Here is a 20,595-nt window from a genome sequence, read left to right on the forward strand (position 1 = left end):
AAGAGTTTGACAGTTTAAATGAGAATTGAATCATCGGTTTTTGACATCAGTGTCCAAACTACAGACAACTGTACATACTGTTTGCAGTCAAATGCCAAAACTTTTGCAATTTGCTTAAATCAATAAGAAATGCTAATCTGGCGTGAACTATAAGCTAATTGTTCAGAGATCTAAACTCATTGTTTTGAAAAAAATATTCAATCAAGAATTGAGCCAAAGCAGTTGAGAAAAACTGTAACATGCAACTAAAAGGAAATGTAATTCCTGGTATAGTAAATGTAAACGTCATACAAAAGACGTTGCAAGTTCAAGGACATTAAGGATTTACCGTGATTTTGTATTGAATGACCAATAAATAAGCAGCTAATTATTTTAGACAGAACTGCAGAATGTGTTTAATTAACCGAATTAACATGCAACTAAGATGAAATGTAATTCCTCGTATTAAACGTAAGCTCGCTTTCACCACTAGATGGAGGTGTTTGGTATAATTTGAAGGTTACCAACCACAATTGGCAAGCTAGTGTCAGTTCATGAAATTATGTTGTTGTTAAAATGATTTTTATACGTGGTATTTTTATCTTACTTTCCAATACAGAGATCTAAACATTCTTACATTAAGATGCAGTTGCTTGAGAAGCAAAATTAATCAAGGTGTTACATTTTGTTTACTGAAAATGTTATAAAAAAGTAACGTATCTGCCAGGGTTGAGAGAAATATCATCTTAATACATACAGAAAATCCAATCAGCAGATTTCTTTTCTTGTTTTATGCAAGTTAAATTAGAAACCGAGACTTAACATCTGACGCCACTCTCAGGTAAGTAGCCTACATCTTGATTTAACAAAAGTTGTGTATAACTGTATCAGAGTCAATTTTGCATTAAGGACAATCCTTCAGTTTATTCAACTTATTGCATAAATTGTTGTAGCCTATTCTGCTATTGGATGCATTCATAATAGCAATTAATAATTGTTAAGCCTTAAGAATGAGGATAAATAGAGAATAAATAGCCTCAGGCCAATTATTATTATTATTATTATTATTATGTATTAAGTTTGCATGTTCTCTCATGTTCGCGTGGGTTTCCTCCGAGTGCTCCGGTTTCCCCCACAGTCCAAAGACATGTGCAAAAGGTGAATTGAATAAGCTAAATTGTCCGTAGTGTATGTTTGTGAAAGAGTGTGGATGTTTCCCAGTATTGGGTTATAGCTGGAAGGGTATCCACTGTGTAAAACATATGCTGGATAAGTTGGTGGTTCATTCCACTGTGGCAACCCCTGATGAAGAAAGGGACTGAGCTGAAGAAAAATAAATAAATGAATGAATTAATTAATTATTATTATTATTATTATTTTAGATCAGATTAAATACAAGAAGGTCAGAAATGAAAATGTAACTCTGTCCTTATCCTTATTCATTTTCTGGGAAGTTCACCCATATTTGAAAATTATCTCATTATTTATTCATCCTTTACTACTGTCAGACTTTTATGATTTTAAGATCAGTTGTTAGAGGTTTTCCACTTTTTCTAAATATCTCTTTTTGTGTCCATCAGGAATAATAAACTTATAAAGGGTTGGAAACACTTGAGGGTCAGTATTTAGTACATTTAAAATTTTGGGTGAACTAACTCCTTATATTACACATCCAGGTTAATTTAGGTTAAATCCTTACATTTTGTCACACATTTAGAAAGAATACTGTTGTATGTATGTATGTATGTATGTATGTATATATATATATATATATATATATATATATATATATATATATATATATATATATATATATATATATATATATATATATATATATATATATATATATATATTACAAGTAAGACTTTCTCCAGAAGAAAAAAATATAATAGGAAATACTGTGGAAATTTCCTTCTGTTTAACATAATTTGGGAAAATGTTGGAAAAAGAAAAACCTCAGGAGGGCTAATAATTCTGAATCCATAGAAAAATGTCATTCTTCAGCATAATTGTTTTTACAAACAATGTATTTATACCAGCGTATGAACATATATGATCATATATTTCGATTGTTTACAACATGTCCTACTACTCCTGTTTATATCCCAGTACACAGCTGATGTGTGCAGCAAAGACTTCTGGGAATCAGGTTTGGTCCTATGAGGAGCTCAACTGGGTGGCTGCCATTCACACACACATACACGAGTATACGATAACTCATGATGTTTCGAAACATGTCAACATCTTCATGCTGAAACAAATGCTAATTTAATTAGATGTTTGAGTATAAAGTCCGTCCGTGATGATTGTAAGGAGCGTTTAGGCATCGCCGCAGTGATTCATGGGTAAGTGTGGCACAAAACCAACAATCCACAAACTTTCCATAAAAATCGTCGAATGTAATTAAACATAATAGCGACAATTTAATATATACAAGCGTAAATACGTTGCATGTACTTGGTTTACCAGGGAGACTAATGATGTTTGATCTGAGCCGATGGGTTTCTAGTGCGGTGAGAGAATCGTTCTTATGAGTCGGATCTTTGCAATGAATCAATTGATCCGGTTCATGCAGACTGCAGTGGTCGTCTGAGAGTTTCTTGAGTCGCGCTCTGTAGAACCAGCAACAACAACAAAGTCGGACACACCCAATTTAAGGGCTTAGTTTCTAATATTTTGGTAATGTTAAATTACTTAATCATGTTGTAGGCAATATGTTTTAAATTCTGTATCCAGATATATAGTGTAGCAAAAGACATTTTGGCACGGTTTAACTACAAAACACGTTTCATCATGTTATATAGACAGGCCCATAGCCAGCCTAGTGAAAGGGGTGGGTTATTTTTTTTTTTCTCAAAAAGTGGACCTTTTGCAGTTATTGGCCTCATCTAGGCTATTATTTAATAATGAGATTAAAAGCATTATATTGTCTGAAATAGATTGTCGGATGGTCATCATAACCAAAAAAGTACATTTGAAAATCCATGGAAAACAACAATAGTCAAAATAGTATTTAGATTCATTTTAACATTGGTCGATTTTGGTGCTTCACAGCTTTTTAATGGTCATGTTTTTTTCAAAGATTTTAAATAAAAGTTACTTGTAAAATATTTTCTCCATTTAAAAACAAAACTGTAGCGAAAGATGACTTCACTTACATCAGATTGTAGGTTTTCGTGCACAGCTGGATGTTGGACTTATGATAAATAATTGTTAGCATAGGCCAAAAGTGATTAGCTGAAGTCACACTGCAGCAACAGCCGACAGAGGATTCCACATGGTCTTAAAACCTTTTCCAGGGGGTTATGTTCACTAGTTATGATGGCATAGCTGTTAAAAAGGGACAAATGTCTCATGTATAGGACAAATTGTGGACCTTTGTCAATGAGGGGTGACTCCCATATATATATATATATATATATGTGTGTGTGTGTGTGTGTATATATATATAGGGAATTATGTAACTTGTACAGATTTGAAGCACTTGAAGACATTCAATAGTAAATATAATAGGGCATTTACCCTTTTAACACCAAATTACAAAATTAAAATATTTATATATAATATCTATTTGCATTATTATGCTGTTATATAATCTTAATATAATCAGTGGCATAAATGATCTCAAAATGACAATAATATCGCTTATTGCAACAATTTCCCAGACAATCTATCGCTCAATAAAAATTCAAGTCAAAATGATATCGAAACATCCATTTATATTATATTATATTATATTATATTATATTATATTATATTATATTATATTATATTATGTATTGTACATGAAACTCTCAGATTTGAAGTACTTGAGGTGAGTAAATTTTAATTTTTAGCTTGGTAAATATTTAAATGCAAAAACATTATTTTGTTTTACTTTTTTTAGTAAAACCATAGTTTTCGTAAGGACCAATACACATATATGGGCCTACAAAACACAGTTTTATCATTTTATTCATCACCATTAATGTTTATCAAAACTCACACAGTCCAAACACAAACAATACATAGGTCATAAAATAAGAAATAAGACTTCTTTTTTTTAAAAAAGTTAGTCTTCTATGAGTAAGGTTCTGAATTAGGCCTTTTTATGGATGAAAAAATATTTATTAAAAATGATTTTCTGCATCAAATTACCCAGGGACACATGAAACAAGTTTATAAAAACTTTATAAAGCCCTTTGTGAGTGAATTTTTTTAATTGCACAAACCATCAGGAATATACACACAACAACACAATTAAAATACAAACAGAAAAACCTAATATTTAAAATAAATAAATAAATAAATAGATACAACAATCCAAAGAGCATAACGCACAGCATTTCCACATCCAATGATTTTAAGAATTAACAGGGGAATACATATCCCAGATTTTTTTGCTTTTCAACAATTTCACAGTAGAGAAATCAAAATTGTTACAAAAAAGCTGTTAATATGGGAGATGACTAAGCAAATGTCTGTTTGTGTATGTGAAATCTTGGCAATAAAATAAAGAGATTAACAACTCAATATATTCAAGACTTTTGATGGATTTGTTTTCATAATAAAAAATAATATATTTTAATGTAAAACTAATTTTTGTCATGTTAAAAATTAATTTTTCTAGATCCTTCTAGAAACTGTTTACAATGTTGCCTTCAAAAAATAAATGACTCTCTTTATCTGCTTTACAGAAACTACAGATGTTCTCCATTTCAATGTACTTTGATGCCAAATATTTTTCTGGGTAATTTGTGTATCGTGTTCATTTATTCATTTGTTTTCTTTTTCAGCTTAGTCCCTTTATTAATCAGGGGTCACCACAGTGGAATGAACTGCCAACTTATCCAGCATATGTTTTATGCAATGGATACCCTTCCAGCTTCAACCCATCACAGGGAAACACCCATACAGCTAGCCTTATTTGCCTGTAGCACATGTCTTTGGACTGTGGGGGAGACCGGAGCACCCGGAGGAAACCCACACGAACACGGGGAGAACATGCAAACTCTACATAGAAATGCCAACGAACCCAGCAGAGGCTCGAACCAGCGACCTTCTTGCTGTGAGGCCACAGCGCTATCCACATAACAATTTTATTGTTAATAGAGTATTTGAAGGGAGTTAACCTGGCTTTTTTCCTTAATAACTAAAATTTACCTCTAGGAGTGATTTTATTTTGCTTCTGAAAAATAATACAAATGTGTTTGTTAAATTTTTTTATCAGTTGGGGTGCCCAAACTCGGTCCTGGAGAGCTGGTGTCCTGCATAGTTTAGCTTTAAATTCCTTCAACAAACCTGCCTGAAAGTTTCTTTTATACATAGAAAGAGCTTGATTAGCTGGTTCAGGTGTGTTTGATTGGGGTTGGAGCTAAAATAAGCAGGACAGTGGCCCTCCAGGACCGAGTTTTGGCACCCCTGCGCCTTCTAAATGTAATTTAGGATTTACAACAGAAAGAGAACTATAACAAATATGGTTTGTAACCATATTGTCTGAGTGAAATTTATTTTCGAGCGTGTAATGTGATTTGCGGCAGCACGTAGCGTATTGTATAATGCATTTGCGTCATGACGCAAAAGATTCACTGAATCATTTTAGGCTGTTCGGATTCTTGTGTGTATATCGCAAGTGCTTGTTGGATTGGCGGTCACCAAAAACTAAATAAATCACAACCCATGATGTTAAAGCACTTAAATGTGAAATACCTGATAAAACGCATATATTAGTCAAATCCTGAAACGGTTTTAAAGATGTGCAGGAGCAAGCTTTGACTGAACTCATCGGAGCTGAGAAGTAAAGCAAAACACGCGTCCTTTTAAAACCTTATAAAAAATGCACGCTCAGTTTGTGAGAATTCGGGAACGTTTTGAAGCTCGGATGTAACAACGTTGCATCTGGCAGTATTATGACACGATATGAGGAATCAATAGGACACAGGCGGTCATGTGACTGCGCACATCTCGGGGGGTGGGCAGCAGCAGCAGCCTCTCCATGTCTTATTGCTGCTGTATTTGGCTGGGGGAAAGCCATGCATTCTCGATCATTTTAGAGCTGTGCTGTCATGAGGGCTGCTTGCACCCATGAGCAACGTTTTGACAGCTCTGCAATGTATTCCTGAGTCCCTCTTTCATGCATATATTGATGATGTCTGTCATTCTAGGTTTTGCTGTGCATGGCAGCAGCAAGAATCATGGCTGGCCTTCTTGTCTTTGATATTTGCCTTTGCTGCCCTGCTGAGACGAAGAGCCCTCACATCCAAGCTTTTAATTGAGACACAGCCCTTTCTTACAATAACCCACAGGTAGGTCAGCGTCTGTTCTTTGCTCTTTGAATGGATTCTTCTGATAGCTGTCATTGTGGAACCCAGGCCAGTATGGCTGCTGATTATGTAGAGTAGTGGAGAACATATATGCATTTTTTTATTGACCGTAACATTGCTACTGTCATGGTTTTCTGGTTTGAAAAGGGGGGTTTGTTGTACTTTATATTAGTTGGTGTGCTGTGAAGTGGATACATGCGTTCATGTTGTTCTCATTGCAGAACCCATCAGAAGAAAACACTCACTGCACTGTCAATGATCAAGGGTCAGGGCTAAAGAATGCCCAAATAGGCCTCAATAAACAATTAATCTCCTATGATGAAAATCATCTTTTGTAAGCTGTGTGGATAGAACTGTGTGTAGGTGTAGTGTGTCCACAGTCATATTGGAGTGATATAAACACAATAAGTCTACTTTATTAAATTTCCTGACATTAAAATAGGATCCAAATCCCTTCCGTTTTGAGGCCGACCACAACGTGATGTAAGAGTGCAGTTTTCACCGTCCACCAAATTGATTGACAGCTCCCTATTAACATGTCTCTGTAGTAACGTGTATAATCATATCAACAAGACAGTACATGAGCAAAGCAACTGGGATTAAAAGATCTGTTCAGCTCTCTGTGATCATCAACCATCATCAAATGTAATCAAGAATGAGTTTTACAAGTTCGAAACATTATTAAAACAGTGCATGTTAATGAATTGCAGTGATTTTACCATCTTTATTTCATCACCACAGTATAATTATAATTATATGTCAGTATAATTATAAAAGAAGACGCTTCAATCTCGGTTTGTAGACGTTTAATCTGGTTTATTTTGTACATTAACAAAACAGATCTCCATACAGCAGTGTATATTAACGTGTATCCTGTCACATTTGCGTGCGAAAACAGTGCAAAGTTAAACTGGGGTGCCGTGTGTGTGTGCATGAACTTTGTGTGTGACTCATCATCCTCATCGACTCATTACCTTCACAACAAATACATCAAATAATCATTGGAAAAAATCATACTGTAGTATTTCTTACAACGTTATGTGAGATCTGCTTCTTTCATGTCTGTCACTGTGCTGTTTATCTGACACAGCCAAGGCAGAGATTGAGGCTCATTCTGACAGGCACATGTGAACGATTGGCGGGGAGAACTAGCATTAAAGGCACAGGCAACAAAAACAGCTACATATTATTCAGAGCAGAAAATTCCAATGTTCTGAAAGGCACAATACATAATCTGATGGGTGTTTTGAGCTGAAACACAATATTACCTTCTCAGACACATTATGGAGAAACTAAAGACATATCTTAAATCTTGAAAAAGGGGTAAAATAGGTGCCCATTAAATATTTTTAATAATGAAATTTCAAGTCAACATGATACAAAAATCTCTGCTTACTTTAGTGTTCATATTATAATATAATATAATATAATATAATATAATATAATATTATGTTTAGTTCAGCTGTACATTGGTATGTTTTGTCCCATTTTCCAGTCAATAAAGTGCAACAGTAGGGTTTCGGCAATAAAATCCTCATTTATTTACTGCATACAGACTATTGAATTTTAACTATAACCTTTAAAAACTGACTAGTTATGTTAGTCACATGTAAATGCTCACAGTATGTTGAAGACATATATTCAAATTGGTTCAACAAAAACTTCACTATTCTTGATGCCTTTGAAAAAAATCCACCAATAGGTTTAAGCAAAGTGTGGCAAAAGATTTTAGCCCCATCCTTGCAAATGAAGCAGAACAAAGGTAGCGCATTCTCCCAATCAGTCTCCCAATGCTCTAAAATGCTCAAATATTTATACACATATGCTTGTTTATGAATTTATATATTTATATAGACACAAAACCAACAACATATGACCAACAAAGCTCTAAATCACACAGTTACTGTATGTACCTTTGTCTTAAAAAAAGAATAATTATATCATGAAAGAATAGCAAAGGATAGGAAAAGCTCTACTGAACATGTGGGCGGCACTAATGCACACTATTCCCAAAGGATAACATCTCATTGAATATTCATGAGATTATAAATCGAATTGGGGAGCTACATGAGGTTGCAAACAGAAATTCATAGTGACAAATATAGTAAAACGGAATCTGCTTTGTACTGATAGGTGGCAGAGATGAGAACATAAGTGCTTATTTTTATATTTGCAGCATGGTGAAAAGGTGCCATTAGGGCATGAAGGTGTAAAAAAAACACAATCACCGCATTGAATGATTATTGTAAGTAGGGTTGGGTCGATAAACAATATTTTATCGTATTGTGATAAAATTTATGTTAGTAACAATGATAAGCTCTGGACTTTTACTCTATATTGATCTAAGAGCCAATCACACAGCAGAAATGTGTAACAATGGTAATCTTAAAGTGAGTTGATATTAGAGATGTACCATATTGTCACCGCCGCAAATTATCAGACAAAAATGTTATGCCATTTAATGGACCCTCTATTTTTTGTGGCATAAGTCATTGTAGGGGTATTCTCTTTTAAACATGAAAGCATTAACAACTTATATTGAAATATATATCGTTATCGTTTAATATGGAAAATAATTATCGAGATTGCATTTTTGCCATATAGCCCAGCCCTAATTGTAAGTCATGTCATACAAGCAATGTTTCCATCCACCTATTTTTATGTACATTTTGAAATATTGCATACAAATGCTGATAATGTGCGTATAAAACATATGCGCAGAACAGATTAGAATGAACTATTTATCCAATATGAAAAAAATGAGCATGAATGATGTTGATAACACAATTTCCGAACAAATTCCTGGATGAGCATCAGAAAATTTTGTTTTGATTTTGTTTTAACAGATCATGCGATTACAAAAATGGGTGCAATGGGACGGCATTAATAGACAAACTAGAGGATGGCCAAATTGTAAAACATCCTTAGTAACGATTTTGTTTTCTTTGACTCATTTAAATGTAAACGGTGATTTATTCGCAAACATTTTATGCAAATCAGTTTTTGCGCATAAATTTAAACTGTTTCTTAGCTCTCTTGAGTGGCAGAGACAAGAACATTAGTGCTTATGTTTATATTTGCAGCATGGTGAAAGGGTGCCATTAGGGCATGATACTGAAAAAAACACAATCACTGAATTGAATGTTTATTGTAAGTTACGTCACACTAGGTATGATTCCATCCAGCTATTTTTTTTATAGGCATTTTGGAACATTGCATAAAATAAAACTTAATTGAAATGCTGAAAATGTGCAAGCATATGCACACAACAGATTATGATAAACTTTTTATCTGCAAATAATCTTTGAGAGAAACATATTTGTCTATAACCGGCAGCTAGCTCTCTGCAACTCTCAAATGGTCGCCCACTAAAGCTAAGAAGGGCTGCGCCCGGTCAGTACCTGGATGGGAGACCTCATGAGAAAGCTAAGTTGCTGCCGGAAGTGGTGTTAGTGAGATTAGCAGGGGGCGCTCAACCTGTGGTCTTTGTGGGTCCTAATGCCCCAGTATAGTGAAGGGAACTCTATACTGCTCAGTGAGACATTAAAGTGAGGTTGTGGTGTGGTCGTTAAAAATCCCATTATGTCCTTCGAAAAAGAGTGGGATCTCCCGGCATCCTGGCCAAATTTACCCACTTTCCTCTGTCCATCATGGCCTCCTAACCATCCCCATATCAAAATTGGCTTCATCATTCTGTCTTCTCTTCACCAATCAGCTGGTGTGCAGTCTGGTGCAATAAGTCTGCCATCGCGTCATCCAGGTGGATGCTGCACACTGGTGTAATGTTTACAATGTGTAAAGTGCTTTGAGTGTCCAGAAAAGCGCTATATAAATGAAAGGTATTATTATTATTATTATTATTAATTATTTACTGCATAAATTACTGGATGAACATCAAAAAATAGATTTTGTTTTAACAGATCATGTGATTATAAAAATGGGTGCAATGGGACGACATTAACAGACAAACCAGAGGACAACCAAATTGTAAAGCATCTGAAATGTCCCACGAGTTTATCAGAAAGTGACGATTTTTTTCTCTTTGACTCATTTAAAAATGAAACGTTACTTTATTCGCAAACGTTTTATGCAATATGTCAGTTTTTGCTCCTAAATTTAATTCGCCTCTTAGCTCTCTTGCATAAGAAATCGATTTTGCTAAGAAATCAGGCCGAATCCACATGATTGCATTCTACCGTCAATCCAGCCAGCGCCATCAAGGGCCTTTGTTCTTCCTGCTTGCAGACGTCATTCCAGAGGAGCTTCCCTTACACCCCTCCTTCCAGTCCCGTCTCATATTCCTTCATTTTCCCCCCCTCCACCTCTTCTCTGCCTGTTCCTCTCATTTCTCTCTCTCTCTCTCTTTCTCTCTCTTTGGGGTCTGTTTGTCTTTTTTGGCTGCAGCAGCTGGTTGCAGTCTCGAGTCAGAGTCTCATCCCGCGTCCCCTCCCCCCGCAAGTGCACGCAAAGACAAAAGGCCAGGGCTGCTTGTCAGAACACTGCCCCCTTCCTCCCTGCGCCGCCGTGCATCTGCAGAGGAGAGAGTGACCTATAGAACTGAACCAGCAGGCTCATAGTGAAGGGAAAAAAAGCACACTCATACAGAATGGGGCCTGGCTGGACTGACGTCTTGCATAAACCTTTCCACGAAGATTCCCGGTATTAGGGCCGAAGAGAAGCGGGGTAGGGCGAGAGCCTACTTTTTCCCCTGTTCGTCTGTATCTCTCTCTCTGTGTTTATACATGTCATGGCCTTTGTTTTCTCTCTTGTTTGGCAGAGACTGGACATGGTTGCCCAGGGCTGGAGGATTAGGGGTCGAGCAGCTGATTTGACTTGACCGAGATCCGTGTTTCCCACTGCTTTTCTGGGGGATGAAAAAAGGAGAGGAGGAAGCAGGGACACTGGCTAGAAGAGAGGAACAGGGACCATGGAGAGTGTGAGAGTGAGGGAGAGAGAGAGAGGGAGAGGGGAGGCAGAGAAGGAAGTAGAAGCAGTCCAGTGCTGCAGAATGGGGTAAAAGCGAGAGGCACAATCAAAAAGAGGTCAGGTACCGAGCCTGTTTAAATTCTCCTTGCTATCTCTGTGTCTTGTTTTCTTCTGTCAGGAAACGGCGCTCATCTTACGGGTTTTGGTTTTACACAGTGCTTGTGGTTTTCCTCTGGAATGTGCATCTGCTGTTTGGCTTTTTATGTTTCCTTCTGTCATCCATTCATACGTCCATCCATCCATCCATCCATATAAACCAGCTCTAAGCCTCCATTGTGCATGTATTTTTCATCAACGTCCTCCATAGTGTGTGTTTCTCAGGCCTAGCTTTTGATTCAGCTCGGCAGAGTAAATTCCACACGCATTCTGAACACAAACCTCTTCGATAGTATTAACACACACTCAAAGCAGGGATGTTTTGCAGGAATATTGAAGATTTGATGAAGACATGGGCTGCTCCTGTGTCTCATGTGTGGCTGCACTGCAGCACACACATTATGCAGGGTGACCGGAACCGGCTGAAACCGGTTTGAGGCAGACGTGGAGGCTCAGAAACAATACAGTCACTGTGCTACAGGCAGATAGCCGACTGCTTCATGGCAGCCAGAATGGCACTGGGGTCTTCAGGAGTGATTCAGACCCAAGCAGGGATGTTAGAGAAACACCTCAAGAGGGTTATCCACTTCAAGGCCACGATGCAGCCATGAAAACCGAGCAGATATGCAGGCCGTGGGTTCACTATGTGCTTTTATTCATGGTGGTTAGCATACAGAACAATCTTACCTTCTGGGGGTCTGTTTCTTGATGGGCCCTGCCTAGTGCAAAAATCATTTGCTGTCAGGGAGAAAGGAGGAGGAGGGTGGTGGTGGTGTTTTGTTGTGGAGGTGGTGTGAGGAAGGAAGGAAGGAAAAAGGGAAGGAAAACAAGATTGTTTGCTGTAGTTGTCGGAACGCTGAGGGTGAGGAGTGGCTCATTTGCATGTTTCCACTTCTATATGTTTGCATGCGTGTGTATTTGTATGGTGTTTATGTATTGTTTACAGGCCTCCAATAGGAACCCAAGCTTTTCCTCTGAATGACACTCTGATTTGGCTGTAAATGTGTTTAGGCCTCATGCTGGCTTCATCAGCTTAACGTCTTTCATTAAAATCCTCTTGTCCTTGTGTTATTTTGCTCATTTTTTCACTGGCTTTTGTTTGCTGCTCCTTCTCTGCTTACATGCCTCACCACATTGGGTTTATTGTGTGTGGGGAAGGCCGTCTTGGCCCTGCGTAGCCTGTGCGTGCAGATGTTATTAGCTGTAATGGAGGCAGGGCTGCAGTGCTCTCTTCCATTTCAATAAAAGCAGGAGTAGCAGGAGTAATGGGGGCTGGCTAACCTTACTAGCACAACTCGCTTTTCATTTCCTTCAAATTCCTTGTGAATTAATTGTATTATTATTATAGTTTCTTCTCTTTTAATATGGCAAAATAGTGATGTTTGAATGTGGACGTGTTTGTAGTTAGTGCTAATTTTTTAGGATTAACCTTCAAGAATCAAATATTTAAAAATATAAAATAAAAATCATTAAATTGAGCTTTCTGTTTCTGTTATTGTGTACATTATATTCTGTTGTTTTTAAGCCATTTAGTGGTTTTGTTCTTGTTTATTTTTTTAGGTGACTAAAACTGTTTTACATTAAACCGTGTGTAAATAATTCACATTTGCATTCTTATTTACATGCATTTAACAAATTTACATCCATTTAACTGACTGAATTCTGTGAATTCTCTATTTCAGTTAGAGATGCTATTCAGACAGAGTTTTTTTTATAGCATGGATAAGTCATTTACAGACAGCAACCAGAAAGTTTTCATAGCGCTTCGCTTTTTCAACATTTTTTTATCTCATAGTCTTATTCCAAAATGGATTAAATTAATTTATTTCCTCTAAATTCTACACACAATACCCCTTAATGACAATGTAATTTTTTTAAATTGTTGCAAATTTATTAAAAATAAAAAACCTGAAAAATCACATGTACAGAAGTATTCACGGCCTTTGTGCAATACTTTGATGATGCACCTTTGGCAGCAATTACAGCCTCAAGTCTTTTTAAATATGATGCCACAAGCTTGGCACACTTGTCTTTGGGAATTTTTACCCATTCCTCTTTGCAGTACCTCTCAAGCTCTATCAGGTTGGATGGAAAGCAACAGTGTACAGCCATTTTCAGATCTCTCCAGAGATGTTCAGTAGGATTTAGGTCTGGGCTCTGGCTGGGCCACTCAAGGCCATTTACTGAGTGGTTGTGAAGCCGCTCTGTTAATCTTTTGGCGGTGTGCTTTGGTTTGCATTCAGGATGTCTCTGTACATTGCTTCATTCATCTGAAAAACATCCCCAAAGCATGATGCTGCCACCACCGTGCTTAACTGTAGGGATGGTATTAGCCTGGTGATGAGCAGTGTCTGGTTTTCTCCAAAAGTAACGCCTGGCAAGTGTAAAATTTTAGTCTCATCAGACCAGAGAATTTTTTTTCTCATGGTCTGACAGTCCTTCAGATGCCTTTTGGCAAATTCCAGGCGGGGAGTTTTTTCCGTCTGGCCACTCTATTATACAGTCCTGGTTGGTGGATTGCTGCACAGATGGTTGTTCTTCTGTAAGGTTCTCCTCTCCCCACAGAAGAATGCTGGAGCTCAGACAGATTGACCATCAAGTTATTGATCACCTCCCTGACTAAGGCCCTTCACCCCTGATCACTCACCTTAGATGGCAGGCCAGCTCTAGGAATAGTCCTAGTGGTTCCAAACATCTTCCACTTACAGATGATGGAGGACACCGTGCTCGTTGGAACTTTCAGAGCAGCAGAAATTTTTCTGTAACCTTCCCCGGCCTTGTGCCTCAACAATTCTGTCTCAGAGGTCTTCAGACAATTCCTTTGTCTTCATGCTTGGTTTGTGCTTTGACATGCACTATCAACCCTGGGACCTTATATAGACAGGTGTATGCTTTTTCAAATAGTGTCCAATCAACTGAATTTACCACAGGTGAACTTCAATTAGGCTGTGGAAACATCTCAAGAATGATCAGTAGAAACAGAATGTACCTGAGCTTAATTTAGAGCTTCATGTCAAAAGCTGTAAATACTTATGTACATGTGATTTTTCAGGTTTTTTATTTTTAATAAATTTGCAACCATTTCAACAACAACAAAAAAATGTTTACAATGTCATTATGGGGTATTGTGTGTAGAATTTAGAGGAAATGAATGTAATCCATTTTGGAATAAGGCTATGACACAAAAAAATGTGGAAAAAAAGTGAAGCGCTATGAATACTTTCTTGATGCACTGTATCTCTCAATAGCTTTTATCTTATGTAGGGTGAATTATGACCAAATGTAATTAGAAGGTCAAAACTTTAAGTTGTGAGGATAAAAAAATCAGATATTATTATATATTAGTCAGATATTATATAAGCTGCATAATGGTTTGTTCGTGTTCATGTGAATTTTAATTAAAATCTGCCTGTCTGAAAATATTTTAAACAGCAATAATAATAATAATAATGATATAGTCCCTATAAAGGGTTTCTGCATTTAGTTTGATGCCAGTTTCCTGAAAACATGTTTAGTGCAAGAAATTACAATGTTTGGTTTATCATTTTATTCCATTTAATTGGTACTAATATCCTTATAGAATTTATATAGACGTTGCTTACTCATGTCTATAATTAATACATAGTATAAAATGGAATGTTGTTTCTCTTGTTTCTCAAAGGTGTTAAGCTCATTTTCATGAGACCATGGGCGACATGAAAACCCCAGACTTTGATGATCTGCTTGCGGCCTTTGATATTCCTGATATGGTTGACCCCAAGGCTGCCATTGAGTCTGGCCATGATGATCATGAGGGACAGCTCAAACACAATGCCCACCATGAAGAGGACTCCCATGCCACCTCTGGTCCAGATGTCGGGGTTAGTGTTATTGTTAAGAACGTTCGAAATTTTGATGCCTCTGAACATCTTTCAGAGAAGGATGTTCATCCAACTGTCGGAAATGGATTGCGCAATGGATTCTTGCCTGTGTCGCCCAACAACAGATACAGAAAAGAAAGTGACAAGCTTCAAAAAGGTGAAATCCATGGGATGGCAGGAAATATCTCCACATTCAACCAGTTTAGTCCAATCTCTAGTGCAGAGGAGTTTGATGATGATGACAAGATTGAAGTAGATGACCCTGCAGACAAACAAAGTCATTTATCATTTAGGCCAAACCCTTTAACTGGTTCTGGTGCAAAGATGGAAGAGCCTCGTTCTCAACACATAAAAGCAGATTGTGCATCTAGGCCGAGAACAAATGGCAACTGCCATAAGTTGAAAGTTGAGAATGGCAGCACCAATGGAAAAGTGGGACATGCAAAACTGCATGACTCTCAAAAACCAAGAAAAAACCAAGAGGAACACTCAAAAGAAACCTCCACATCTCAAGAAGCAAAAGAACCTGCAGAACCAGTTATTGAGTTGAGTGTGACCAACTTTTCCCAAGCAAAGGCCAAATCGTCTGCAAAGCTCTCATCCTGCATTGCTGCAATTGCAGCACTGAGTGCAAAGAAAGCTAGCACAGAAACAGTGCCTCCAGAATCTATTGCTACCACTCGAGATTCACCCAGAGAGGCTAAAGAGATTCCAAAAGTTACAGAAAAATCATTAGACCAGGAATCTGCTCTGGAGCTTAGCAGGAAGGTGCTCACAAAACAACCTGATAGTCCTAGCAGTGTCACAAGTGAAAGCAGCAGCAAAGAGTCTCCTGCTTCTCCAGCAGGATCCATACCAGTCATTCCCAAAGTTCGCATTAAAACGATCAAGACATCTTCAGGGCAGATCAAGAGGACAGTTACTAGAGTCCTGCCTGAGTTTGATCCTGATGGCTTGAAGAAGGGTGTTGATTCTTCATCCAATGTTGTGTCTTCTCTCCTGTCCTCTTCAACCTCGCCTTCTGTTTTCTCTTCTCCCACCAGAACAACTTTGCCAACCACAGTAGTAGCAACTTCCGGAGGCTCTGCCATTGAGGTAACTAAACAAATGACCATCAAACCTGTGGCCACTGCCTTCTTACCTGTCTCAGCTGTTAAAACGGCAGGGTCACAAGTGATAAACCTGAAACTTGCCAACAATACCACTGTAAAGGCCACTGTCATACCAGCGGCATCTGTTCAGAGTGCCAGCAGTGCCATCCTTAAAGCTGCTAATGCCATTCAGCAACAAACTGTCATGGTGCCTGCTTCCAGTCTAACAAACACCAAACTTGTGCCAAAGACTGTCCACTTAACCAACTTAAATCTCTTGCCTCAGAATCCATCATCGGCTGAGCTACACCAGGCCCTGACCAAGCCTCAACAGCCCATCAAGCAAGCCCTGTTGGCCCAACAGCAACAAAAGAAGGTGTCTCGGGTCCAGGTCCTAACCAGTTCCCAGAGCTCAGTGGTGGAGGCCTTCAATAAAGTTTTGAGTAGCATTAATCCTGTCCCAGTTTATGTACCAAATCTAAGCCCTCCAACTTCAGCCTGTATATCGTTACCATCCCGTGGATATAAGTGCTTGGAATGTGGTGATTCCTTTGCCCTGGAAAAAAGCCTCACTCAGCATTATGACCGTAGAAGTGTCCGCATTGAGGTCACGTGCAACCACTGCACCAAAAATCTAGTCTTCTACAACAAGTGCAGCCTTCTATCACATGCTAGGGGCCACAAAGACAAAGGTGTTGTAATGCAGTGTTCACATCTCATACTAAAGCCAATTCCAGCTGACCAGATGATTCTGGTCCCCTCTGTAACTTCCAGTGCTCCCACCTCTTCAGCTAACCTTGGATCCTTGATAGCAGGGAGCCAAGGGAAGGGAAACTCAACCACAGTGATCTCCGCGCCCTCTTCTGCCCCAGTTGTTGCTGCCATGCCTCTTGATAAGGATGCCTCCAGGGTCTGCAGATCGAATCTGAAGTGCTTGGAATGTAATGAGACGTTTCAGGAGGAGTCAGCTCTTGTAATGCACTACCAGCAGGCTCCCGAGTCAAGTGGACAGGTGCGTTCGTTCGTATATTATTTGTGATGCATGAGTTGGAATGGTTCTTGTATTAAGGCCTGTTCACACCAAGCACACTAACTATATTTATTTTGAGCTTATGCTTTTTTTATTATTATTTGGCATTGCCCCTTTGTGACCTGCAGGTGTGCTACCAGAACATCTGACCAGTGAATTCAGCTTGTGTAATCAATCTAAACAAAAACAAAATTTAACAACCACCGACAGAGTAGTTGTGGAATAAAAACAACACAGATTATTTTCCCTTGCACTTTCAAAGGAGGCACCCCAAAGATACCAGATGTGCTTTTATTTTTATACTTCAGGTTAGTAGACTGACGTTCATTTAAATTCTTTTTTCAACTTCCATTTTTTAGCATTATTTCCAATTGTTGCCAAGATAGTCATTATCATTAAATACTGCTTGAAAAGACATTAACAAAAGAAAAGGCTTAACATCAAGCAGAGCTTCTCCACATTGTTGTCTGTAGCTCAATATTGCTCAAGCTTTTTTATATTTAAGTTCTAAGTCTGGCTGTCAGTTTTTTATCATTTATTAGCTGGAATGAAAATCATTCTGAAAGTGGTCCTAACAATATAGTTTTTTTACATCTTTATTGTAATAGCTATGGTCTGAACTGTAATGTTGATTTATGTTTAACATTTTTTCTTTATATATATATATATAAAGAAAAAATGTTAAACATAAATCAACATTACAGTTCAGACCATAGCTATTACATTAAAGAAAAAAAAATATATATATGTGTGTGTGTGTGTGTGTGTGTGTGTGTGTTTGTGTGTGTGTGTGTGTGTGTGTGTGTGCGCACACACACACACACACACACACACACACACACACACACACACACACATTTACCGGCCACTTTATTAGGTATGCCTTACTAGTACCGGGTTGGACCCCCTTTTGCCTTTGGAACTGCCTTAATCCTTCGTGGCATAGATTTAACAAGGTACTGAAAATATTCCTCAGAAATTTTGCTCCATATTTACAAAATAGCATCACATAGTTGCTGCAGATTTGTCGGCTGCACATCCATGATGTGAATCTCCCATTCCACCACATCCCAAAGGTGCTCTATTGGAGAGATCTGGTGACCATGGAGGCCATTTGAGTACAGTGAACTAATTGTCATGTTCAAGAAACCAGTCTGAGATAATTTGCGCTTTATGACATGGCGCGTCATTTGAAGATGGGTAAACTGTGGTCATAAAGGCATGGTAATGGTCAGCAACAATACTTATGTAGGCTATGACATTGACATGATGCTCAATTGGTACAAATGGGCCCAAAGTGTGCCAAGAAAATATCCCCCACACCATTACACTACCAACACCAGCCTAAAATGTTGATACAAGGCAGGATGAATCCATGGTTTCATGTTGTTGATGCCAAATTTTGACCCTACCATCAGAATGTCACAGCAGAAATTGAGACCCATCAGACCAGGCAACGTTTTTCCAAACTTCTATTGTCCAATTTTGGTGAGCCTGTGTGAATTGTAGCCTCAGTTTCCTGTTCTTAGCAGACAGGAGTGGCACCTGATGTGGTCTTCTGCTGCTGTAGCCCGTCCGCATCAAGGTTGGACATGTTGTGCATTCAGAGATGCTCTTCTGCATACCTCAGTTGTGACGAGTGGTCATTTGAGTTACTGTTCTCTTTCTATCAGCTCTAACCAGTCTGGCCATTTTTCTCTGACCTCTGACATCAACAAGGCATTTGCGCCCACAAAACTGCCGCTCACTGGATATTTTCTTTTTTTCGAACCATTCTCTGTAAACCCTAGAGATGGTTGTGCATGAAAATCCCAGTAGATCAACAGTTTCTGAAATACTCAGACCAGCCTGTTTAACACCAACAACCATGCCACGATCAAAGTCACTTAAATCACCTTTCTTCCCCATTCTGATGCTCGGTTTGAACTGCAGCAAATCGTTTTTACTATGTTGCTGACATGCAATTGGCTGATTTAGAAATTTGCGTCAAGCAGTTGGACAGGTGTACCTAATAAAGTGGCCGGTGAGTATAATCCTTATAGTTATTGTACTTGATGTGAACAGGCTGATTTGATATAGTATTCGAGTTAATCAACCTTGAGTCTCGAATACTAAAACACTGACTTCATCTTGTATTTACACAAGTAGTTAAGATTTGTGTTGAAACATTTTGAACAATGTGCCTGTGCTTTTCTCTCTACTACCACAGAAAACCTGCACCATTTGCCAAATGCTGCTGCCAAACCAGTGTAGCTTTGCCTCCCATCAGCGCATCCATCAGCACAAGTCTCCGTATATCTGCCCTGAATGTGGAGCTATCTGTCGATCTGTCCATTTTCAATCCCATGTGACCAAAAACTGCCTGCACTACACACGCCGTGTGGGCTATCGGTTAGTACTGTGTTAATCTCTATAACTTTCAGAGCCAGAAGCCTCCGTTCTTCCAAGAAATGGCTCGTTTTCCAAGTCAAACAAAAGTTTATTTATGCAAAACAGATGAATGCATCAATTGAGGGTTTAAAGCTCACCCTGAGAATCAGCAAAGCTGTGTAGTTATCTTTACTGACACCTAGTGGTGCAAAATGCATCAACACCACAACAAATCACTTTTTTTCAGCATACTGTAGCAGCACCATGCATCGAAGGTATGGAAAAGGATTGCAATTTATCATGCATTCTTTTACATGGATACCACTAGTAATGTGCAATTATCACGTCACATTTTCAGTTCTGCGCACTGAACTAAATTTAGAGATGAGTGCATTCACCCCATTCTGACCACTTTTGTTCTATTTTTTTCTGAATTGCTTATAAAGCTCCTATTTATACACCAAACGTGTATTGAAATACTAAATTATCCTAAGCATTTAATTGGTTTTGAGTGGCTCGACGTGCTTTCCAAACAGCAATCAGAGCGCTTATTCACTGCTATTATTCTGCTGTTCACCCATGATTGATGCCACATTAAAAGTGACTGGCATCGATTATAAAAACTAAAAAGAGCATTAGAGAATATATTCAAGAGTAACCCTTTCTTTCTCATCTTCTTCTTTGGCCATAGCTGTGTTCACTGTAGTGTCATCTTCGCCGATGTTGCCGCTCTCAAGTCACACATTCAGGGATCTCACTGTGAAATCTTCTACAAATGCCCCATCTGCCCCATGGCTTTTAAATCCGCCCCTGGTGCACATTCCCATGCCTACACCCAGCATCCAGGAGTCAAAATCGGAGAGCCTAAGTGAGTGCTT

The 20,595-nt window shown here is 38.3% G+C and overlaps 1 protein-coding gene across 35 annotated transcripts in view; it reads left to right on the forward strand.

Moving 5' to 3' along the window:
- znf532 (zinc finger protein 532) overlaps positions 1-20,595 on the forward strand; it is a 50,614-nt gene that overhangs the window by 6,669 nt on the left and 23,350 nt on the right. For 2 of the 35 annotated variants that reach the window (XM_073935833.1, XM_073935822.1), the window contains exons 1-6: positions 2,110-2,327; positions 6,126-6,266; positions 15,028-15,226; positions 15,352-17,329; positions 19,557-19,738; positions 20,409-20,585. In XM_073935833.1, the coding sequence (XP_073791934.1) occupies positions 15,081-15,226; positions 15,352-17,329; positions 19,557-19,738; positions 20,409-20,585 (2,483 nt within the window). In that variant the 5' untranslated portion in view covers positions 2,110-2,327; positions 6,126-6,266; positions 15,028-15,080. Of the gene's footprint in view, positions 1-2,109; positions 2,328-4,757; positions 5,030-5,364; positions 5,398-5,548; positions 5,759-5,918; positions 6,267-10,818; positions 10,968-11,061; positions 12,229-15,027; positions 17,330-19,556; positions 19,739-20,408; positions 20,586-20,595 lie in introns of those variants that run through there. The other 33 variants (XM_068215998.2, XM_005161075.6, XM_073935820.1 and 30 more) reach the window with 30 other exon arrangements.

This window comes from Danio rerio, chromosome 21 (assembly GCF_049306965.1).
Source record: "Danio rerio strain Tuebingen ecotype United States chromosome 21, GRCz12tu, whole genome shotgun sequence".
In the NCBI taxonomy this organism is placed as follows: Eukaryota; Metazoa; Chordata; class Actinopteri; order Cypriniformes; family Danionidae; genus Danio; species Danio rerio.